The sequence below is a fragment of the Mus musculus genome, chromosome 6 (assembly GCF_000001635.26).
Source record: "Mus musculus strain C57BL/6J chromosome 6, GRCm38.p6 C57BL/6J".
Taxonomy (NCBI): domain Eukaryota; kingdom Metazoa; phylum Chordata; class Mammalia; order Rodentia; family Muridae; genus Mus; species Mus musculus.
In genome coordinates this window covers 71,492,093-71,517,205 of record NC_000072.6, presented here as the reverse complement: position 1 = coordinate 71,517,205, position 25,113 = coordinate 71,492,093, and the positions used below count along the sequence as shown (strand labels likewise).

Here is a 25,113-nt window from a genome sequence, read left to right as displayed (position 1 = left end):
TTTGACTGAGTTTTAAGGAATAATAAAATGAAAACACAGGTGAGAAAAGAGAAAGATTTTACAAGAATAACTTGCCAGGCTCCCAAGTAACCTAAAAAGTAAATAGCATCTTTTACCTTCCTTACCTACATGAGATGGGAGAGAGGTAAAACTAAAATATGTTCTTAAGATTCAAGCCAGCAATTATTTGCTGTATCTATATAGGATCTTACATACTGAGAGGAGGCAATTCTACATAATATTTCACCCCTCAGGGAGCTTATCAACTTTACAGAATGAAGAGATTTTACACACAAAATAATTTAGGTTTCAAAAGTCTCCTAACAAATTATGTGTCATATTATCCAGGGAATCCTGCACCTGCAAAGACCACATGCTTGGGGTTCCTTAAATACAAGAAACTGTTCAAAGAAACAGAACTTTTCTTTAAAAACAAGTTGAAATAAAATCTATCAATCTTCAGTATTTCCTTCAGTTCTCTACCTCAGGGAAAATCTGCTAAGAGCAGATTTAACAATTAAGGGATGAGCCACGTGTATGAAGACCCGAAACCCTGGCAGTCCCTCTAACCATTTTGAAGTAATTTTGTTTTTTCACTGAGGAATTTTTGTGCACACATAACACTGAAAAAAGTATTTTGTCCATTTTGGACCATGCATTGTGGGTAGCTAGATTAATAACACACAGGCCCTACCATAAAGGATCTAAAAAGGCACATGCAATGTTTAGTTCAATGCATCTATCAGGAATGTCCAAAGTACCTGAAACATAGAGCACACATCTCTCCACTCAGCTGTTGATGACATTAGTTGAATCACTTGAATAAGGTGTCCTTCACTGACTGTCACTACCTGTAAGTATCTTTGCCCCCTTTTAAGTCTAGTAAGGAAGCAGAAGATGGGAAGGCGCAGAACTTAGGGAGAAAATTCAACCAAGCCAACAGAAAGAGTAGAAAAAGGAACAATACAACCAGGTAGAGGGGATGACAACAAAGCACCCACCGGAGGAAAAATAACACGGGTGGTAAGAATGTGAAATGAGGGCTGGTGAGATGGCTCAGTGGTTAAGAACATCGACTGCTCTTCCAAAGGTCCTGAGTTCAAATCCCAGCAACCACATGGTGGCTCACAACCATCTGTAACAAGATCTGACACCCTCATCCAGAGTGTCTGAAGACAGCTACAGTGTACTCACATATAATAAATAAATAAAAGTCTTAAAAAAAAAGAATGTGAAATGAAAATGAGCCTAAATAGTAAGCCAGAAATGAGAGGGACCATTGATGGCCAATGCTGATTTCTTTGTTGTCTAGTCCTCAACTTGGTCCAGTAACTAAATTTGGGGGTCTGGATAAATGTTTTAAGAGTAAAAACTTCCTGAATTTGCAAAAGAACAAAGGTAATACAGAATCAGACAGATGATGAATCTAAGGTGTTTCTGGTAACATTCACCTGTGTTTCACAGCCTGGCTTCACCACAGCCTTGTCTCTGAACATACAACACACATGCTGCACTTCACGTGTAGGGATGCCACACAGTGCCAACACAAACTGCCTGAAACATCTTGGCTCAGACTCAACGCTATCACGTGGTGAACTGCAGTATTTTAAGTGTATATACAGTTTTCTGCTCTTACAGAAACATAATGGTTTAATCACAGAAAGCAAAAGCTTAAAATTTTTCTTTATTGTCATTTCTTAGCATGTAACTACCATATCAGTATACTAGTATAGCTAGCAACTGTTTAGACTGGATTGTATCAGATTCTTTAAAAACTGCCAGTTGCTGACTCAGTTTCCTTAAAAACTGTTAAATCAATTTTGACATGGGATTAGGCAGAATTTTCAACAATTTCTGAAATGGCTCTAAACATATTTCTGCTTTTTTTTCATTTTATATTACAGATTTATACAAAGTTGCATCTTCTGCACTGACAATCATAAAAATAAAAATGTTGATCAGTTCTAAATAATGTCAAAGATGTGCTGGGCTTCTAGGCTAACATAAAATATTCAGACAAGATTATTTTGGGGTTGTTTTGACTTTTTCAAGGCAGGGTTTCTTTATGTAACAGCCCTGTCTGTTCTGGGACTTTATTATAGACCAGGTTGGCCTCAAACTCAGGAAGATCCACCTGCCTCTGCCTCCCTTGGATTAGAGGTGTGTACCACTACACTTGGCTAAGATTTAATTCTTTTTTTTTAAAGATTTATTTATGTGCATGAGTACACTGTAGCTGTCTTCAGACACAACAGATCCGGGCATTGGATCCCATTACAGATGGTTGTGAGCCACTATGTGGTTGCTGAGAATTGAACTTAAGAGCCCTGGAAGAATAGTCAGTGCTCTTAACTGTTGAGCCATCTCTCCAACCCCAAGATTTAATTCTTTATGTAAAAATAAGCACACTTATCTTACTAGTATGAAAAACTGTCTTACTCTTTAGTGAACAGCAAAGCTGTAGGGATAGCAGAGGCTTTTAAATATATTTACAATTTTATTGCCAGTAAATGTCTGATATGTGTAGCTATTTTATATACCTACATGCCCCAAAGCCACCTTCTTGAATGAAAGGGATTATGAATGGAAAAGATTCAAAAGGTCTGTTTAGGATAATGATATCCAATGTGTGATGTGCTCTGGAAAGCTAGAGAAATTTTGTCTAAACATTTCTACACTTTCATGTACATTTTGTAACTCCACCTATCTCCATTAAGACCTTAAAAGGAAGACTGGGGATGAAGAAAGACAACAGAGCACTGTAGTTAATTAAAAGAACCCAGAGCCAGGGCATGGCAGAATTGAATTCAGGATGATTATGAGTTCAAGGCCATCCCAAGCTACAAAAATCAAAGGCTGAGGATGGGAGAGTGCTTGCCTAGTATGCCCCAAAAGACCGAAGTTCGATCCGAAGTACTTCAAGCGAGTCTAGTAGAAATCTGTGTATAAAACTGGTGCTGTGGAAAGAGCCCATGAAGAACAGGTAAATTTGAGAACCATCTGCTGAAAGCATGGACAAAAGAAGAGGTGAGAAATCTTGGGACTCCATTTACAAGGAAAGGATTTCAGCGCTTGTTCAGAAGTATATGCAGCAATGGCTGCAGTTATTTTAAGTTCTCAAATTTATGAAATACAATCCATAGCTGCTAGTCCTTTCTACTAGGTGTTTTCCTATTTAAGACAAGGTCTAATATCTCTCAGGTTAGTTTTGAACTCTCTATGTAGTTGAACATGAACTGGACCCTTGATCCTCCACCTCTGAGTGGGACGACAGGTATGCACCACCATGTCAGTTTATATGGTGCTGAGGACCAATTCAGGGCTTTATGAATTCTCTATTTAGACAAGCATTCTGCTGATGTTTGATGGTTTCTCAATTTTTAGGATGATGACAAAGAAGTCTGTCTCTTTAGAGGTAGTTAGTTGAAATTCTGACTAGAATTTCACTGTTCAGCCTAGGAAAGTACAGTATTCTGGATAGAGGTATCAAGCTGGAACTGCCAGTCAGAGGACCTTGAAGGATAACCGACATTTTTCTACGTAAAGTTGGGACTTTAGACTTGTAAATGCATGTTTTACTTGTGAAACTTTCAATTTATGATGGATTTATTATGACATAATCCCACTAAAAGTGAAAAAGCACCTATTTTCTATTAGTATTTGAAAGTAAGGCACAATTTATCATGCAAGAAAAAATTGTTAGTATCCTGGAAATAATTTATATTTTGTTTTTCCCATTTCCATTTTGGAGTGCAGCTAACTAAGGATCTTAGAGGTGTCCATCATGAAACTTGGGTACTCTGAAAAAAAGATGACAAGAAACCAGGGTCAAAAAGCAAACAAGTGCTTCAGGATTAAGACATTAGTAACAAGACATAAGGCTAGTGTAAAGAGGTTTCCACTAGCTAAGTATGACACTGAGTACCAAAAATAAGCATTTTTTAAAATTTAATAATTTTTATGAGTGCTTTGGGACTGACTGACTGACTGACTGTCTTTCTTACTTACTTACTTACTTACTTACATGGGTGTTTTGCCTGTGTACCTTGTGTGTTCACTGCCTACAGAGGCAAGAAATGTATTAGACCTCCTGAAACTGTAGTTACAAATAAGATGGTGGCTAGTTGGCTATCATATGGATGCTGGGAATCAAACCCAGGTCTCCTGTAAGAGTAGCCAGTGCTCTTAACCAACGAGCATTCTCTCTAGCACCTAAAGTTTTAATACACTGGGTAATAATAATAATAATAATAATAATAATAATAATAATAATGATAAACATCTAAGTCCAGTGATATTCAAAACATGGGAGAAAAATAGAAAGCTCTCCTCGCCTCTCTCTCACACACACAGCCAGCTAATAAATGTGCAATTAAGCAGAAATTTGAAAATGACCATATTCTAACTTGATGACCAAGTCAAAGAATCATCACTGGCTGTTAAAACCACTGAGATGAGGGAAAAGATCACAAAGAATCACAGGTTGCTTCTTAAATTACAGAGGGAAAAGGTATCTCACAAAGGAAAGACTTGACAGATATTAAACACATTTCGAATCACCAACAACAGAACTGACACTACATGCATCCTGATACGATGTATATGAGCAGCACTCAAATTTAATCTTGAAAGAAAACAAGGAACACTATATAAGCCAATTTGTACTGTTAAAAATATTAGTACCAGAACAGGCATCAGGCTTGCAACTCAGGCATGTAATCTAAGAGGCTGATGCAGGAAGATTGAGAACTCAAGGCTTACCTAAGCTATAATGAGTTCAAGACCAACTCAGGCAATCTAGTGAGACTATCTCAAAATTAAAAAATTTAGAGAGGGCTGGGGTGTAGCTTGGGGTACTTGCCTATTATGCTGAGGTCCTGAATTCAAGCCTTAGCACAACACACACACACACATGAACAGCAGTTTCTCTACAGGAACTAAGGGAAGATGGAAGAAAGGGAAACTAAACCCAACAGATAAGTCAACAAAACAAAGACAGAGATATAAAGACTTTTATGGGACAAGGAACAAATATTAGGTATTAAATGTCAAGGGTTCACTACTCAGCTATTAAAAAGAATGAATTTATGAAATTCCTAGGCAAATGGTTGGACCTGGAGGGCATCATCCTGAGTGAGGTAACACAATCACAAAAGAACTCAAATGATATGTACTCACTGATAAGTGGATATTAGCCCAGAAACTTAGTATACCCGAAATATAAGAGACAATTTGTAAAACACACGAAACTGAAGAAGAACAAAGACCAAAGTGTGGACACTTTGCCCCTTCTTAGAATTGGAAACAATCACCCATGGAAGGAGTAACAGAGACAAAGTTTGGAGCTGAGACAAAAGGATGGATCATCTAGAGACTGCCATATCCAGGGAGCCATCCCATAATTAGCCTCCAAACGATGACACCATTGCATACACTAGCAAGCGTTTGCTGAAAGGACCCTGATATAGCTGTCTCTTGTGAGACTATGCAGGGGCCTAGCAAACACAGAAGTGGATGCTCACAGTCAGCTATTGGATGGATCACAGGGCCCCCAATGGAGGAGCTAGAGAAAGTACCCAAGGAGCTAATGGGGTCTGCAATCCTATAGATGGAACAACAATATGAACTAACCAGTACCCCGGAGCTCGTGTCTCTAGCTGCATATGTATCAAAAGATGGCCTAGTCAGCCATCACTGGAAAGAGAGGCCCATTGGACACGCAAACCTTATATGCCCCAGTACAGGGGAACGCCAGGGCCAAAAAGTGGGAATGGGTGGGTAGGGGAGTGGGGGAGAGGGTATGGGGGACATTCACAGAAAATGTGGTGACTGTTTACGGGCAAAGCATCATGATTCAAGTTTACTTTCAGCTGACTGAGAGGGAAAAAGAAGAAGTATTAAAATTGTAATAAAAGGTGCTAAAGTAAATGTAATAAAATACAAATATGGTACACGAAAGAGAAAGATATTTTTTCTACTATCTATATGCTCGGCTTTCCTCTACCACTAAAAACTTACAAAATAAAAAGTCAGTTAAACATACAAGGTAATCCTTGTGTGACTAAAAAGTTATAGTTGTTTTTACTTAGATGAATATGCTAAGTACTGATTTTTCAAAGCCCCCTATAAAATTCTTTCCTATCCAAGATATTAGGCTGTGAGGTAGACCACCATTACTCATAGCCAGTGTCAGCAAAAGGATTCCATTTCTTCTCCCTCCATCTCAAAATCACGTTGCAATTACCCGAGAAATCAGTAATCCAGCAAAACACCTACAAAAACCAGTCACCTTACCACAGCTTAAGATCAGAAACCTACAACCTTCTGCTTTTAAAATAATTTATTTTATAGATCTGTTTTAATTTCATGTCTCAGAGCATACATTATTTAACCAAGAGGTGCTGGACAGAGATTGTAAAAAGGGAGAAAACACTTAGGGTAAGAAACCTGCTCAGGCCCACTAGGATTTGATCCTGCCTCATAAAGTCTTGTTAAGATTAATTTCTACCATACTTCTTTTGTGCTTACAAAAAACCATTAACTTCTGAATTTTCAATGCTGTAAATAAATTTTTTTTACAGTTTAGTATGCATTCAATTGACACACAAGGCAACCAAATAAATTCTGTCATCAACATCAGCATAATGTGTATTTCCTGTCACTGCACTAACATTAAACTAAACTTCAAACCACAAAAACATTGTGACTAACATTAAAAAGGCAAGCTGTAAGATACTCAAAGCTTATTAAGGACACATTGCACATGGTTAAGATGGAACATCATTTGACAACGGCTGTTGTTGTGCATATGGCTGCTTTTTCTTATATGAAGGCCAACGACAAACAGGGCAACAGTGTCGGCCCCCAGCCAACCACATAACAATGCAATTCTGGTGAAACACGTGACCACAAGGCAACCCCATTAGCAAACATCCATTTTCAAAATTCTCAAGGCAAACAACACATTCAGTACAGTGCAGCGTACCCGCAGGCCAAGTTAACCAGTCCGGTTCCATATCTTCATCAGTATTATGTGATCCATACGACCTCCTCTTCCTTTCACATGGGCTGCTCTCACATTTATTGGCACATGAACAAGCCTCAGTATCACAGTGACTTGTTCTTCCTGGAGAACTGTGAACAACGCTTTGTTTATCTTCAAATATATCCTTACTACTACTAAAAGTGTCCATGTTGTCACTATCCGAGTCATTTTCAGTGTCTTGAGAACTCTCTGACATTTCTTCTTCAGACTGAACCCCAAGACATTTAAATCGCCACATTGGTAAGTTTTTAATATAATCAGTTGGTATCAGAGGGTGAAGCCAAAGGTCAGGGAAAGCTAACCGTTCCAAGAATAAGTCAGGGTCTTCGTCCCAATCAGAGTCTACAGGAAAGTTCTGAAAAGAAGCAATCGGGTGGAAGAGGTAGCTGGTGTACCAGTCCCACAGACTTGATAACCATTCTAAATTATTCGCATTAACTTCATCATTGTTGCTGCGACGTCTCTTCTTCTCAAAGTAATCAATTAGCAAACCATGTCCAAGGTATGTACTGAGAAACAGGGCTGGGTGTGAAGTGTAAAACATCCAGTCTGCCCTTACCCACGAAGCCAGTGTGGTTGTATTAGAATACCGCAGCAATCTTAAACTATAGTCATAAAAGCTATCTAAGTAAGGGAGCTGTAGAAAGCCCAACACAGGTAGCCAAGAAATAATTAATAGGGAATTGTATGTCCCTAAAGTGCTTATGAGAACCACAAATCGCTTGATGGTTGCTCCTTGTGTAATAAATAAGTCCATCCAAGCCATAAGATTAACTAGAACCAAACTCAAAACAAACAGATCATTTACTTCAGGTTGTAATGAGCGCAGAAATGAATCCATGGCCTGAAGGGATATAAATTCACCTGTGTGGTTTCCGTATCTATAAATTCCTTCAGGAGTTCTAAGTATGTATGATGGCATGTTATAAATACCAATATCTGTCATATAACTCTTGTTGTTCCAATTTTCCACATTAACAAAAATAAACTCAACTCTTCCAGTAAATTTTATACTTAATGCAGAGAAGAAAGCTGGCGGTTGGTCAAGGTTTGCAAATAGGTATATTTTTACCCAGTATTGATCACTTTTATTCCATTCTTCCTTCAAATGCTCCACATTATATATAGTTTTGATCCGAGAAGCTGCATGGGCAGTTATCCACTTAAAAATGTGCTCTACTTCAATCTTGCGTCCACTGTACTCTTTAAGCATGACTTTCCCTTTAGATGTACTTGTTTGTGGCACAGACATGATGAGTGTGGAACGCACCCAGCCTCTCCTTCTGCAGTACCTGTAAGAGAGTGAACTGAATGAACAGCGAGGCTGTTGAACAACTTACGTTCTACTAGTTTTCTTTAGGGCCCTTTTAAAACCCTCTTCTCTCAGACCAGATAATCTTCAAGTAACCAAAGAGAGACCAATACTTGGCAACTGTGCCAGAACAAGCAAGTTCACTGTAGTCGTCTTTAAATTTCTGTGTTTAAGAAAAGAAAAAATTCTGTATAAGCTGTACCTAAGCCAAAGAGTCAGAAAATACTTTAGCCTCTCTTATGTGCCACTGCATTACATACTAAGATCCAAAGATAATGGGAAGTAATTTCTGCTCATATGGAATTTAAAACTCCTGTTATGGATGTGAAACCAGTATCAAAGGAAGAGTAAAGAAAGATCAAAGAACAGATATCATCAGGAATTTGAGCAGGTGAATAGCTCAATAAAGGTTTGGAGAAGAACTTGGCCTTAAAAGATGGTTAGAAATTAGAGAGAAACAGAGAAAGAGATGAATGCTCCTACATGCTGAGTCCCTGAGATGGTTCAGAGTCCTTGATAGGCACCTACCTTACCGCTTCTCAACTAAGTACTCTCACAAGGCCTAACACCACAGTGCGATAGGCGCTAACTACTAAAAAGTGATCTTCACATAAGCCAATCCAAAAGACAGCGACTTCAAGTTACAGTTATCTTTCTTTTCTCTTTAATGAGTACCATAAAAACAACGATTTAACACTTAGAAAACAAAGACAGAAAGTATACAAAGAGTTTCAGGCCAATTCAGTTTACTGATGGGGTGAAGGAGAAGAGCATAATTATAATCACTACCTGTGTACATTTATGGACAAGGTCAGTGACTCTACTCCTTTTGGTCCCCAGCAAGTTCTTGATATCACATTTGTCACCTCTGAAAAAACAGGTGATAAGAAATACCAAAAACTAAAACATCCATCACGTTACTTATGGATAGATAACTAAAGACATTTTTAAAAATTCTTCCTAAAACCTGCCATGTAGAATTTTATGACATATAAAATTATTCTTGATAAAAAGTAAAAAAGTCTACCATGTAGATATGTTTTGCTATAGACTTGAGAATGGATACCACTTGATTTCTTTTTTTTTTTTTTAAAGATTTATTTATTATTGTATCTAAGTACACTGTAGCTGTCTTCAGATGCACCAGAAGAGGTCGTCAGATCTCATTATGGATGGTTGTGAGCCACCATGTGGTTGCTGGGATTTGAACTCACGACCTTTGGAAGAGCAGCCGGTGCTCTTAATCACTGAGCCATCTCTCCAGCCCACCACTTGATTTCTTATGTTGCTTCAGAATACTGATATAAGGGATGTTACATTTTATTTACTAAGCACATTTCATATTTTATTGGGGTTAGATGAGTATGTTACACATTCATAGGATCCAGAGAGGAAGTCTAGTTATGTGGCATATGTTTTATAATGGCAACATGACTAATTTATCTCAGGAATGCGGTGGTGTAATTTGAGATAAATGAAGATGGCATGTCGTCTTTTAAAGAGCAGGTTGTTGAGGACTCTGGGAAGCTATATTAGTGACTTTGAATCATAGCTCCTGACTCTGCTTCTACTGTGTTGATTCAGTCCCTTAACAGAGCATATTCTCTCTGCAAGATCAGAAAATATTCTTCATTGCTGAAACATCTCCCCAGTCCCACTTCTCTACTTTTGGTCATTCTTTTTATCTTTTCTCTTATAACTACACTGGCTTCTGAGTTGTGTCATAAATCAAATGACATCTTTATGACACGAAATCTTGCTTTGTAGAACAGGTAAGCTTTAATATTCTCATTTCCTCCTTTTATGTTTTCTGTTCAGTTCAGAACTGGTATTTTTAAGTCTTGTTATTCTAAAGAACTTGAGACTACCCAAAAGAACATTTCCTGTTATAATTGTCAAATTAAATAATGTTTTCCATGTTTGGGGAAAAAATCTCTAATGCTTATTAAATACTGGGTTACTAATATATATTTCTCTAAATATTATTCTAAAGTATCTTCAATGAATACAAGACTACATGCATATATTGTTTTTAAAAAATTTATATTACCATGTATCAACATAAAATCTTTTACTGCCAATTCAAAAAGAACACTTTAAAGGTCAGAATAAATTCAATGATACTATCAAGAAAACATTTTTCAGAGCTTTGTTTTGTGCTAGCGTTTCATTATATAGATTGGCTTAGAATTTGAGACCTCCCATTCTGCCTGCCACTGGGAATACAGGCATATACCATTTTACCCAGCTTTGTCATCAGTTCATTTGGCTATATAAAAATGTTGATTTTTTTTTTTAAATCAGTGTTTACACTGGGAGGCTCATAGCTGCCTATGACTCCAGATCCAAGGTATCCTACACCATCTTCTGGACTTCAATGGCACCTGCACTCAGATGAGCATATATACTCCTCTACACACACACACATACACACACACAAAATCTAAATTTAATCAAAAATGAAATACGATAAGAATTAATGTAATGATAGACTGAATACCGAAGTCAATGACAAACCAAACAACCCCATCTTTAAAAAAAAAAAAGTGAAGAAAAACAAAATAGTGAAGGGTAGAAACGGTAGACAGGGTATGTCTGACTAAATACAATGATAAACCTGACTTGATATTAGGGAGAAGGCATACTTAGGGCTGGTTGTGGAGTAGATAGAAAGTGACTACAGAAATGCAAACTGAAGGTCAGAAGTACGGAAGTGGTTGTATATGCCTGTAATCCAAGCCCTTGACTGATGGAAGGGTATAAGCCAGTTTGAGCTACAAATGAGAACAGTGGTCATCCACAGCCATTTGGAGAATACTGAAGCAAAGGACTACAGACAATTTTAAGGGATCTCTCAGAAAGTCAACAAACACCAGTTTATACAAGCTACAAACATCTGGGTAACTAGCAGTATACTAAACAGTTCACTTCAGGCAGGCTTTATTAAGCAAAAAGGACTCTGGTCAGGGTTCAAACTCGGAATTTCTTAATCCCCTTACCTGGGATCACTGGAACAGTTGAAAGTGCCTGTCCGTATTCCAAATCTTGACACTTTTTTCACCATTTTCTCCCAGTGGATTTTACCCACCAAAGGACTTCTGTCATTTGCTATGACCTATTTCCCAAAAGAGAGAGTTGAAGGAAAAAGTCAAACCTTAGTTAGCTAAACCCAACCATTCCTATCTATATAGTATAAATACTTTTTTTTGTTAAGAACATTCTGCTTCCAGTTCTGGTCTAACTGAACCATCTCATTATTACTGCACTTCTTTTTAAATGTTAATTTATTATTATTAATTAAATTCATGTATATGTACATGAGTGCTACAGCATCCTTGTGGAGATCAAGGGGACTCATGACAGTCAGATCTCTCCTTCTGCTCTCTGGGCTCTGGGGCTTGTGCAGCAGGCACCTTTACCTGTTGAGCCACCTTACTAGCCCTCACTGTCATTCCTACAGAAGTTACATCTATCCAGCTAGAAAAGAAACACAAGTGCAGTATGCTAAACCCCTTGTTATATCAGTAACTCAGAATAGGAGTCAAAAGCCTTTGAAAAATCTAGCCATATTCTCTACTATGAACCTATTCTCTGTAATTACATTACACAGACAGAAAAAGGCCCTGAAGTCCATTTTTCTTTGAAAATAAAAATTTGAAAATCCAAATAAAGCTTATAAAAATTATCACATGGAGATTTAACAAGTTCAAATGTCATGTTTTTCAGTGTTCAGCTTTGTAGCCAAGAATCAAACACATGTTTTCTATTAAACTACACTTTGATTAAATCGGTGCTACGCGTAGGACTTTTTCCTCAGCAACTTTGAAAGACTCTAGGAAAAGGAACAGCCAAAATGAACTTGACAACCTTAAACTTCTGCTTCAAGTGTGCTAACAGCCCTCGTACACAGTTAGGTCTGAAACAGATTATATTTTAAAGAAAGGAAAAAAAATCAAATTGACTTTCAAAATGTTACTAACTTCTGTTTATGACAGTGGTTAAATATCTCTTCTCTGGATCCCCGGTCTTCCTGACTTAATGGAAGCAGAGTTTCACTGAAGATAACAGTATAGTTTTTAAAAATGTAAACATAGTAAAGTACAATTCAATGGAAAACCAAAAACTGTCTGAAGTTTTCATGAAGCCATCTAATTTAAGTCCAGCATAGCTGGCGCACGCCTTTAATCCCAGCACTTGCGAGGCAGAGGCAGGTGGATTTCTGAGTTCGAGGCCAGCCTGGTCTACAAAGTGAGTTCCAGGACAGCCAGGGCTATACAGAGAAACCCTGTCTCGAAAAAACAGGAGAAAAAAAAAAAAAAAAGTCCAGCATATATAGACCTAAGCTTTCATAAATGCCATCCTTACTGACATTATTCAATTTAAAATTACAAACACAATACTCTGGGGCCTCTAATCTTTCTGACAGGAAGAACCATTTTCATATTCAAAAAGCCTTCAGGAAGTAAAGCCCCAGGCTTGTGTATGAACTGAGTGCCAGCAGTCAACTCCCCGGGAAAGGCAAGAGGAGTACAGCCACGTCATCTGTGGCCTTTCTCCTGGGAAGTCTAACAAGTGTCAGTGGCATCACAGGCTGAGGGAGGGCACATGGTCCTGAAAAATGAAGTTTCCTTTCTGTGCTACCAGAGTACTCTAGTAACTCCTACATACGTCACGGATGTTGCTGTTCTAACACTTATGGAGACATGCATGTTTATGTAACACATTGTAACATACATTGGATACTTAATACATGTACACAAATTAGAGAATTAAGTAAATGGTTTTGATACTGCATTTAATGAAAATACATGATCTCACTGAAGGAGACAGGAGTTCACATTTGCATTCTCAGATGACTGAGGACAAGGTTTTAGATATAAGCTTTCTAAGGAGGTAATGCTGATCACATTACCCAAGATGTTATTTTCCCTTTTTCTTATCTAAAAGTACATTGTAAAGGTTTATCTGCAGACTCAGGGTAGTCAAGCATGGTCTGCTTCCTACTTCCTGGTCCTTTTCCTTCTTTCCTTCTGTCTCTGTCTCTGCCTCTGTCTCTCTCTGTGTGTCTGTGTCTCTGTCTCTTTAGTGGAGGTAATGGTGGCTCAGGAAGTGGAACATAGAACACTAAGGGCATACTAGGCAAATACTCCACCACTCAGTTACATACCCAGCAGCAAAGTAAGTGTTCTTTTCCTTTCTGTTACTTCTAAAGAGTCATTAGTAATTCTCTTGACCATGGAGCCAAGGAACCTGGACTTCTCAGGTGAGCCTCTGTGTAATTAAACACTATGCCCTCTGTTCTTTTCAGTTTTCTTTTTTTCTGTCTCTTCTTTCTCTTTAAAAATAACTCTTTTCCAACATTTTTCCATTTCTTGAATAAAGCTGTAAAATATCCCAGATACTTTAGGTCTGTGTTGGCAATGACAATGCATCAAAGAGCTAAGAAGTTGCCTCTGTCAACGTGCACACAGTCCTAAATCTCAGGGCATCTTTGAGTGAAGACCTAATTGCTGATTGTGCAAGTACCTTGCAGCCGTCTGACAAGCATTTCTGTGTTAGAAATGAGAAGGGGAATGAGAGAGAGCTGTTCCCAGGCACACCCTGGTTCTGGCAGGGATGGCAGGAGTGAGTGAGGAGAGCTGTGAACGTGGCAGAAGAGCTACATGACAGTTTCAACCCTGGGGCCTTATTTACTCAGCAAACTGTTCTAGCATCTGTTCTGGAAGAGTTGAAGGATCCCCCACTGAGAGAGCTGTACAAAAATGAGAAGTCATCTAAGTATTTAATGAAATCGTTTTATGATTCTGTCATTATTGCTACACAATTAGAAATTGCTTTGTTAAAATCCTATGCAGTTAGTCAACTGAAGGTCTTACATACATTAACAATGAAGAAGGTTGAATTAAATGGTCACTATAAAATGCTAGTGTTTTCACCATTAAATCATTGGCTCAGTTAACGGCAAAACAAAATCTTCTCAGCCTATAAAACTGTGTCACATTAGCAGGAGTCGCTCTGACCTGTAGCTTATGTCCTACAAAGTAGGCATGATCTGAAGTGGCACCTACAGTGCTGGTCTTATTACATGAGAAGAGCTACTTCTCAGAAATTCTCTATGAAGAATATTTTCAGATATAAGAAAAAAATCGAACCAAAGTACAGGTGAATTTCAAGCCCGAAAAAGACCTGGCATACAGGCTAAATATAGGGCAATCTTTCCATTCATTGTTATGCCTAGATGATCTGGGTGCTGCTAGTTAAACATTTGAGCTGAACTAAACTTTTTCAAGCTTTTTACAGCTTGTTCTATACAATCCCCAGTTCTGGTTTTTCGAGACAGGATTTCTCTATGTAGCCTTGGCTATCTTGGAATTGGCCCTGTAGATCAAGCTGGCCTCAAACTCACAGATAGCTGCCTGCCTTTGCCTCCAGAGTGGTGGGATTAAAGACAGCTACCACCACTGCCACCACTACCCAGTTTCTACTTCTTTTTATAAAGAGTTTCTAAAGCAATTTCTATTATAACCAAAAGTTCCTTCCCAACAACCTGTTATCCTGAATGTTTTCTGAACAGATAGTATAAATGGCATCTTGCTATGCAACTACACACTAATTGTCTCAGTTACTTATATATAAAAGATAGCCATTTCAGTGTGTTTGCAAATATATTTTTGCCTGTTTTTTTAAGAGAAGGGGTGTATTTCTGTCAGAACATTTAGTGCATCCTTGTTGATCTCCACAGAGAAGTCATAATTAAATAATACAATCTCTTTGAATAAGAAAGTTGACATTTTCTACATTGCTCAGTATTTTAACAGGGATCTAGTTTCACAAGTATAAAATATATGTATATCCCCTGTACAAAAATCATCAAAAATGAGAGTCAGAGATGGACAAAAGCTGAAACCAAATAGCATTTTAATTAACTAACTTTAAGTATTCACCCTGTTATTGTTTTTAACTTCTGGCTAAAATCAAGTATACTATTCTCACTGGCTTACTTTATGGGTAAACTCAAAAGATTTTCACCAACACAAAACACTGTGGCTTGCCATATATTTTGTTCTGTAGTAGCCCATTAAAGGAATAAATAATTAGAACTGCCATAAACAAACCTCTTGTCTTAAGAGCAAATAAACAAGTTTAAAATCAGCTGTTAATGCTTCCAGTCAAACAGGAACTGCATTAACATAATACTTCAGTTGAAGTACTGAACAAAGCTTTCCAGTACTTTAAGTCCTACAGTGTTTTTTCAGTGCTGTGCAACTCCAGTGACTTTAATCTCAATAAATGGGACAGCTAGTAGGGAACAAACAGTTATATCCCTTTTTGAATTATGACAAAAGTTAAAACAAATAAACCAAAAAGTTAGAGGACAAATCCAAAAGAAAATGCTATACAATATGCAGCTTTCCCATTTCAAAAGCCTATCCACTTTGCTGTTTGTCTCTAACCAGCAATCTTTTAAAACAAAATAATGTTTGATTTTTGATGCCAAGGAGACTGGGTGGTGGCAGAGTCAACGATCTACAAAAGTGGGAAATAAACGGCTAATGAGAGTCAGGAGCTTAAGTTAGGGAGGAAGCACAAAATTGTAACTCTGAGTTCCAATTGTATCACAAAGAAAGGACTTGGATCTGTGAGAAATACATAATGTATATTAGTCACAAAGATGTCACACAGATTTTGCTACCTTTAAAAAGAAAAATTAGTTCTTGCAATGGTTGGTGCAGAGAACCAACTCCTACAAGCTGTCCTCTGATCTCCACAAATACTTCTTACCACAAGAAAGTAGATGTAATTTTTAGAAGTGCGGGAAGACCGAGGATGAGATAGCTTGGTGGTAAAAGCACTTGTCTGACAAGCCTTCTGACCTGAGTTTGATCCCCAGAATCCACGTAAAGGTAGGAGAAAAATCAACTCTACAAGGCTGCCCTTTGGCTGTCACATATGTACCACAGCAGGTACACCCCCTCCCATACATTCTCCATGCACACACAGGAGGAGGATCATGACGATGACGTGTTAAGAGGAGAAGGTGAGTGGAACACCAGCATTTATCTCTCTCTGCTTCCTGCCATGAATGAGATGTAACTAGCCACCTACACTACTGCTGACAAGATTCCCCTCCAAACAGGAAGCCAAAATAAACCCTTCCTTTGTCACAGCAATAGGAAAAATAACTCCTACAGTTCTATTCACCACATATGCTTAAGTGTACAGGAAACAAATGGAATCAAGCTTGACTAGCTGAAGACAGAAATGGCCAAAATCTATGCAGTGCAGTGTATGAAAATACTCCTCACAGACATTTTAAAAACAGAAAAGAGCAAACAAACTAGTCAGCTTCTTTCAAAACACTTAAGAGAAGAGTGGCATGATGGCTGACACCGGTTATCTCAGTAGTCAGAAAGATGAGCAGGAAGAAGGTAGTGAGCCTGGACTACACAGTGAGATCCTGCCTCAAAACAAACAACAGAAAACAAAACAGGAGAAGAGGCCCAGCAGTTAAACTGTACAAACCTGTATTCTTGAGACAGACTAATACAGTCTGGCTGAGCAATGACAAACCACCAAGAGAACACTTCCCTTCTGTTTCTCGCAAATATTTTTAAAAATTTAAGTATATTTTTAAAAAACTAACTAAAGAAACCAAAACCCAAACATAATTATGAAGCTTAAAAGAGGTGCCTGGCCAAAAAGGTTTAGCTGGTTAGGTTAGCTCATAGTGCCAACAGCAAGGTCTCAGGTTTACTTTTCTCAACTATCTTAACAGGCACTGTTTTTGCAGACCAGACTAGCTGTTTGATCGAAGTAACTGGCCACAAAGAACATAAGCCAGGCACTGGAAATCAGTGCAAACATTGCACATTACTGGAAAAACTAAGTTGTGCCTTACTGTATTGTTTCCCATATAAACACATTCCGTTGTTCTTAGGAAGTACTTTTCAACTGTTAATATGTGACTTTTTAAAAATCTTTGGGAGACAATAATGAAGAGACTAAGGTATAGTGGTTATATGTTAATATTTACATCATTACTTATTACTAACTTTATTCAATGGCCACCTTGTAAAAAAAAGTTCCTCATTATTATCTCTCTCTAGTCTGCTTCTTTTTTTTCTTCAGAACTTTCAACTTATTGGCATTATATTAAATTTTAATTTATTTGGTGTCTGATTCTCACAACTGGAATGTGAGCTGCCTTGACATAGTCCTCAGTATCTTTCCGTTTTTATCTTCAGGTCCTAGAACAGGGCCTGGCATAGTTATTTATACTAAAAAAATGGGTTAATTTTATTCACATATTAAGGGATTTAGTCCATACATACCTTTAGTGAGACATCAATAAAATAAGTGACTGGGGCTGGAAAGATGGCTCAGGGGTTAAGAGTACTGGCTGCTCTTCCAGAGGACCTAATTTTGATACTCAGCACCTACGTGGTTAACAATCATTGGTAAGTCTAGTTCCAGGAGATCTGACACCCTCTTCTGGCCTCTGTGGGCACCAGGTGAGCACACAGTACACAGACATACATAGGGCAAAACACCCATATACATAGTAAAAATAAACACATCTTTTAAAAAAAGATAAATTAAAACTAAAGGCTATATTGCTAATTAGTTAGTCAGATCTACCAAGCATTTACAGGTAGGATCCTGTATTTCAAAAGCAAGTCCCAGGCCTTTGACATGGTTCTTCTGCATTTTAGTCCTGCCTATTGCCTTCTCCACCATCCACTTGCAGAAAATCAATTCAGGTGAGAGATAAGCACTTAGGCCACAAATACACAGCAGTCGGACTGACTATTCAATTCTATATTGTCAATAAATCTAAAATTATCAAAACCAGCAAATCTTCCTTGGCCAGATTAGAAATAATTACTGGGGGTAAGAAATAGAATAACAATTTCATAAAACTTTAAAGAGACGACTGACATCACACCCAGGGCTAGGCAAACGTTCTACTACTGAGCTATATTTTCAACCCTTACAGCTTATTTCTCAAATCAATGAACAAAGACAGAAATAAACTAGAATTTGTACAGGCTAAACCCTCTCAGGTTCTACCTTTTCTGATTATTGAAGGCAAAAAGTCAAATGCAGTAGGAATGGAAGTAAAAAGGGAAGGCCAAGGGTATCCAATGAAATCTCTACAGAGTCACCGAAGCTCACTCTTTCAGCACAGTGCATGACAGCATCATTCCGTCCTCTTTAAATGCATATGTGTTTGAGGCCACAAACAAGAGAAAACCTACCTATTCCCAATTATACTGCAAGCCAATGACAAAAATCAGGTTTCCCTCCAATTAAGGTTTCTAACACTTATTTTAAAAACAAATCTTGTAGTCTTTGTTCCCACAAAGTAATATGAAGCTTTTCTTTTAATTTTCAAACCCTAAGTCAAAACTGGTCAACAGCAAAGTGGGAGATCAAAAGCACTGAGGAAATAAATGGGAAGATGGGCATATGTATTGTCAATGATTACACAGAAAGTTAGTCTGAAGGAAGAAAAAGCATCAGAGAACCTGGGATCTGATCCTAGTGCAATACTGCGGAGCAGTCCCAGGACCTTCAGTAACCTACTTCTCATCTTAGTGCTTCAGAAACTGTCTGATATGACTTGAGTTTCAGCCATCCACACACTACATTCTTAATTTTGGCCACATTCAGTCTTCAAGTTTACTTGTTATGTTACTGCAAGTGAATACAGATTTTAAAAAATTAACTTTGCTTTTTCCTAAGTAATATTTAGGATGACATTACATGTTCAGTATCCCATTATTCCAATATACATGGTTACATTAATTTTTTTCAAAGATTTATTTATTTATTATATGTAACATTTATTTATTATATGTAAGTACACTGTACCTGTCTTCAGACACACCACAAGAGAGCATCAGATCTCATTACAGATGGTTGTGAGCCACCATGTGGTTGCTAAGATTTGAACTCAGATCCCTTGGAAGAGCAGTCAGTGCTCTTAACCACTGAGCCATCTCTCCAGCCCAGGTTACATTAATGTTACGTGTATCTACTTACCATAATCCACACCATGAAAATTATTAAAGATAATATTTAAGGCCCTTTACCACTTGAAATTCCCAATATTCTAATTAAATCTCACAGTTTTGATATCATAAAAACTATCTAATGACCATAAGCAAAAAAATACATGTGCCATGGGTCTCTCAGTACAGCTACTACGCTGACTACTTTGCTGACTTGTTTTTATGCCAGTTAGCACACCTGCCATTCAAGGTTGGCTGCTTCGCTAATGCAAAGACTTCTTTACTTTAGTGTTCTTCCCTTACAAACTAAAACTATGTGGACTAATAAACTTAATAAACTCAAAACGAAAGTTTAAAAAACTAGAGCTAAATATAAGGAACGTGTTTCTAGACATTTCTGTCTGTTGATTCTCAAGACAACCCTCCCCCTCTCCCCAATCTTTCCTTTTCCACTCTTTACTTTTTACTTTTTTTTTTTTTTTTTTTTCAAAGACAGGATCTCATGTATCCTACCTAGGCTGGCTTTGAACTCCTTATGCAGCTAAGGAAGACCCTGAAGCTCTGGGTCCCTGTTTCTGCTTCCTGTGTGTGTGATTTCCTGTGTGCGGCACCATAGCCTGACCTAGGTGGTGCTAGGGATTGGAGGCAGGATTTCATGCATGCACACCACTTCCATTTCACTTCAGTACTCCACCAACTGAGCCACAGCTCCTCATCTATTTGTCATTATCATCGGTTTAAAAAACCCTATGAGAACTGAGTTTTGCCTAGGAGGCAAACAGGAGGATACAAGAGAAGAGTTACTCAGTGGTAAATACTATTTTGGTATAAATAAGGTTCTTAAGTATTATCATCCTTTCTACCTGAACCAGCCAGATGCCATCTTTTGTGTCTTCCACAAGCTCATAGAAATGCATTTCACCACTGAAATTGGTACTAGAAACAGACTCAGATGCCTCTTCTTCCTTAAGAGCAGAATAGAGTTCACCTTCCATCAAGTCACCTGAAGGAAAAAATAAAAACCCTGGTAAGGTTTCAAAAATCCCATGTTCTCAACTTCAATGATTAATACCATTTTACATCATGAATAAGCACACTATTATATTTTTATTCTACAAAATTCAATAGCTTTTGAATACATCAGCAAAAAATGAAAAAAAAGACAACAATTCATCTCTTATAGTAGTGCATATATTCTAATGGGGTCATCATATAGCTTGTTAGTAAATTACTAATTACATCAGTCCAAAAAGAAATCCTCTCAAATTAGTAATCATTTAATTTTACATAAAGCCTGCACAGGCTTCACATGATTTTTCAAAGCTTGGTTTATGTTGTTACTCGAAAGGTTTAGAAAAGGGTTCACAGAATTTGCTATCAGCCTGCTTATAAATGGCAACAAGGTTTTTATGTGACTGGGAGAGAAAGAATGTTACCTATCAGAACAACAAACCCCACATTCATAGACAAGTTTACAGTGTAAACGTGGCTCTTGTATAATTAAATATAAAAAAGCAAACCATTCATGTCACATTATCTAACCTTTGCCTTAAATATTACATGGTGATATTCCAGTTCCATTCCAAACAGCAAAACCATCCACAACAAACATTTAGGTTTCACAGTTAAATTGCCATACCAAGACTGTTTTTTGTTGTTCTTATGCTGTTAAAATGTGTGATCTGAATCATACTTTGGTTGTATAGTCTTTAGGCTATGTGTGGATTCTTTGTACATTCCATATGACAACAATTTTAGGCTCAAATGGCAGCAAAATATCTAACATAAAGCTCCAAGGGGAAAGCCTGTGTGATCAAATAACTGTATGAGATTGCTAACCCACTCCCCCCACCCCACCCCACCCCCCAGCCCCAACAACCAATGGCAGCATAAACCTGGTGCAAACAAGAGCAATAATAATAACCACTTGAAAAATGTATCCCTTACGCAAAGGACTCCTTCCTTCTATCTCACTGGCGAGATGAGTTCTGTAACCCTTATGCTATAAGTATGTAAGTGTCAGACTGATAAACGTTGTCATCTTGCCTATCACACTATTTGTCTAGATAGTACTACCCAAGGGGGAAAAAATGGTCTTCTAAAAGGCCCCGCTGATGATATACTTGAAAGGACAAAACAAGATAATCATAAGTTTCCAATGCTTCCTACATCACCTCAGAAGGCCTTTCTTAATTTACATTCCTCTTTCAGGAAAACTATCTAAACAAGGAGACACTTTAAAGTTAACTGTATTTCCCCACCCAATCCTACCCCAAATCAACGGCTACATTAAATATTCTTTCAGCACTATTTCAAGTCTTTTCCTCAACCCATTAAGTGACGCAGAGATGCCTGTGACACATGACAAGAAAGGTAAGTCAAGATTCAAAAATAAAATGTATAATCTGCAAGAAAATATTTACTCTAAACAAGGCCAACAGCCACACAAAATGTTCACTAAAGTATAAAAAGCAATATTGCACTGTGTACACCTTACCTATAATTAAATGCATAATTTACACGTAAATCTTTAGGTCCACGTGCCTTTTGTTATTATTTTAATGATGTTTTACCCTCCTGGTAGCTTGTTTTTATTGTGGATGCAGATGCTGCTATTTACAGACTATGTTTTGTAATTTTTCCTTTCTCTATAATCAATTTCAACTGACGTTCCTGAATTCTGGGACAAATGATTCAATTTAATGATTTTTTTTTAAAGCTACACTTTCAAACTGTCATTTCCAAAGAGCCTTTGGAACACACCAATACACCTAACAGTTGTCTTTTCCAAACCGAGATTTACATATTTATTTAGAAAACGTAGACAAAGATGACCTGGGCAGCTCTCTGGAGCAGTCTGTTTAACCATTCTGGGGACCGCCTAATTCTGGGGAGTGGGTAAGAGCCAGGACAGTGGAGGCGACCTCCAGGAGCCCAGCACTTGCCTGACTTCTCCACCAGCTCCCGAACATCTTTCTTCTCCGGCAGCCCGGAGTAGCCCAGCCCTCGACACTCCAGAATGGTCTTCAGCTTCTTGAAGCTCAATGCCACCGGATCCACCAGCTGAGTAGCAAAGATGCCAGTCTCGTACCACACAATGGCCTCAAAAAACCTGGCCAGGACGAACAGGACCAGGAAATACAGGAGCAAGAAAAACAGCTTCAGCCACATCTTCGCCCTCTTGGCGTCGCCAGGAGCCGGGACGCCGTGGACAAGGGAAGGGGATCGAGTGCGGGGCGACAGAGCGCAGCCTGGGCGAGGGCAGCGAGGGCGCGCGGCGGTCACCGGCGGGCCATCCCCGCGGGGAGGCAGGTGGATCGCGGCGTGCGTGCGACTGAGAGCCCCGGCTCTGGCCTTGCGGTCAGGAGCTGAGAAAGGGAGAAGGGGGGACGTTCAAACGCACCCCACCCATCGAGCTGCGGACGGCTGGAAGAGGGCAAGAGCCCACCTGGGGTGACCGGGAGGCAGCTCCGAGGGACTGCGGGCCAGCGGAGGGCGGTTGGGGCCGGACTGAGTGGTCCAGAGGGCGCGGTACTCGGCTGGGCCAGGCCCGGGGCCCGGCGCGCCCAGCGCGGGTTGGAGTGACCGCCGCAGCGCCGCGCCGAACGCCCAGGCTTCAGGCCCCGGCGGCCGCCCAGGCCTGGCGGCAGCTCCAGGTTCCCGCGGGCGGCGCCTATCAGGCCCCGCGGCCCGCGAGGGGGCGTCGCGGCGGCTCCCGCTGAGGAGGAGCGCGAGACGACAGTCGTGAAGGGAGGAAAAAAAGAGGAAAAAGCAAATAACGCTAGGCCCCAACGCGGCTCTCCCGGGCGGCTTCCTGTCAGCTGCGTAGCCGCGCGGTGCCCAGCCCCGTGCGGACGCGCCGCGCCAACCGCGGCCACCGTCCCTGCCGCCTCTGCAGGCCGCGGCCGTCGCCCCCAGAGCACTGGACCCGCTGTAGCCGCGGCCCCAGTCAAGACATAACAACTGACGTCGGCATCGGGGCGGGGTCTCGGCAGGGGCGGGGTTAGAAGCCGCGGGGTGCAAGGGGAGAGAGGGGCTGCGGGAGGCTGGGCTGGGTAAACCTTCCGAGTTACTGTGCTCTCGCGGTCCCAGCCCTCTGATGCGCTGATGTTTAGTCACTGATTTCAGTCCCAGGATTGGACATTGGACCCTGCGACACTGTGCACCTTTGTGCTGAGCGTGAAAAATAAAGGCTGCTAAAAGATGTTCGTTTTTGTTTGTGGTTTTTGTTTTGTTTTGAGACACTGCCTTATTAAATAGTCCTGGCCCGCCTGGAACCGCTCTGAACACCAAGCGGGCCTCAGAATTCAGAGATTGCCTGCCAGGCATGGAAGTGCTGGGATTAAAACCGTGCACCGCCGGGCGTGGTGGCGCACGCCTTTAATCCCAGCACTCGGGAGGCAGAGGCAGGCGGATTTCTGAGTTCGAGGCCAGCTTGGTCTACAGAGTGAGTTCCAGGACAGCCAGGGCTACACAGAGAAACCCTGTCTCGAAAACCCAAAAAAAAAAAAAAAAAAAAAAAAAAAACCGTGCACCACCACACCCACCCAAATCATCAAGATCTGTAAAAATCAGAATCTGTGTTTTAAGTCCAGTCCCTGTCAACCGCGGATGCTTTTGGGTTTTTCTTTTGTTTAGTTTTTTGTTCGGGGTGGGGTGGGGGGGAGGGGTGGCACAGCTGGCTTGAGGTGCTTGAGGTGAAACTCTGAAAACAGATGTTTTTCTACCTTTGCTTTAGAATGCGATTTTCACATGTGTGTTGGAGGAGGTATGGCCAAAAAGAATTTTAGTATGTGATCCAGTTGTGGCTAGTCTCCTAGAGGGTTAAAAAGTAGACAATGAAGGTCTGAGTTGTCAGGACAAAAGTTGTTAGGTGTGGTTAGGTCCAGGTGCAAAGGTCTGTGTGTTTTAGCCAGCCAGAAGAACTCATATAAAATGAGTTTGACAGGCAAGCGTATGGTACCTGGTTCCGTGTTTATTTAACTCTAGCAGGGTCATGTTCTCTCTCTCTCTCTCTCTCTCTCTCTCTCTCTCTCTCTCTCTCTGTCTTTCTCCCTCTCTCTGTCTTTCTCCCCCACTCTGTCTCTCTCTCTCTGTTTCTGTGTGTGTGTGTGTGTGTGTGTGTGTGTGTGTACGCGCGTGTGTGTGCATGTGTGCGTGTGTGTGAGTCTTCTTGATCAGGAAAACAAGTAGGAATTCCAGGTGAAATGTTAGCCAGCAAGGAAAAGCATGAACAACCCTAAACCAGGGGTGAAATTTTTAGGGAGAGAGTGTGACCCTCAATCAGGGAGCAAATGAGCCATGGAAAACAAAGAATGGATCATAAAATGTAGACAAAGGATAGTACCCCTTTATAACGCAGTTAACAAAGGCATCTCGGTGTACAGCTAGTGGAGGAGCTAGGAAGGAAGAAGCCTAGGAGCAGGGTGGGCAGGAATGTACAGCTTCAGACTTACAGAACAGTGTGGTGGTTTTCCAGGGCAGCAGACCACGTGGAGACTGTATTAAACTGTTCCTGCTGACAGACTTGGCTCTGTAATTTCAGCATTCTTGATTTCACAGTATAGCACTGTTATATGGTGGCATTGCTAGTCAAGTCTAAACACATAAATGATATGCCTTGCCTCGAAGGAATGCATTTTAGTAATAATAGACTCTGTCAATACACAGAGGCAATAACAGAAAAGAAGAACAGGTAGGGAAAGCTGGGTGGATGAGCTGAGGATGGAGCCAGACAGGCT

The 25,113-nt window shown here is 39.8% G+C and overlaps 1 protein-coding gene across 4 annotated transcripts; it reads right to left on the bottom strand.

Moving 5' to 3' along the window:
• Positions 1–6,325: 6,325 nt before the first annotated feature.
• Rnf103 (ring finger protein 103) lies at positions 6,326–23,362 on the bottom strand. Of its 4 annotated transcripts, XM_006505926.4 has the most exons (5): positions 22,318–23,362; positions 20,236–20,375; positions 11,357–11,472; positions 9,147–9,225; positions 6,326–8,337 (listed from the first exon to the last, which is right to left on the bottom strand). In XM_006505926.4, exons 1-5 carry the CDS (start codon positions 22,541–22,543, stop codon positions 8,269–8,271), a joined length of 630 nt encoding a protein of 209 aa, XP_006505989.1. In that variant the 5' UTR covers positions 22,544–23,362; the 3' UTR covers positions 6,326–8,268. The 4 variants fall into 4 exon arrangements, with proteins under 4 accessions (XP_006505989.1, NP_001295232.1, NP_033569.2 ...); NM_001308303.1 differs by lacking the exon at positions 9,147–9,225 and having other exon boundaries at positions 6,326–8,520; positions 22,318–23,329; NM_009543.3 differs by lacking the exon at positions 9,147–9,225 and having other exon boundaries at positions 22,318–23,329.
• Between the last annotated feature and the right edge of the window lie 1,751 nt (positions 23,363–25,113).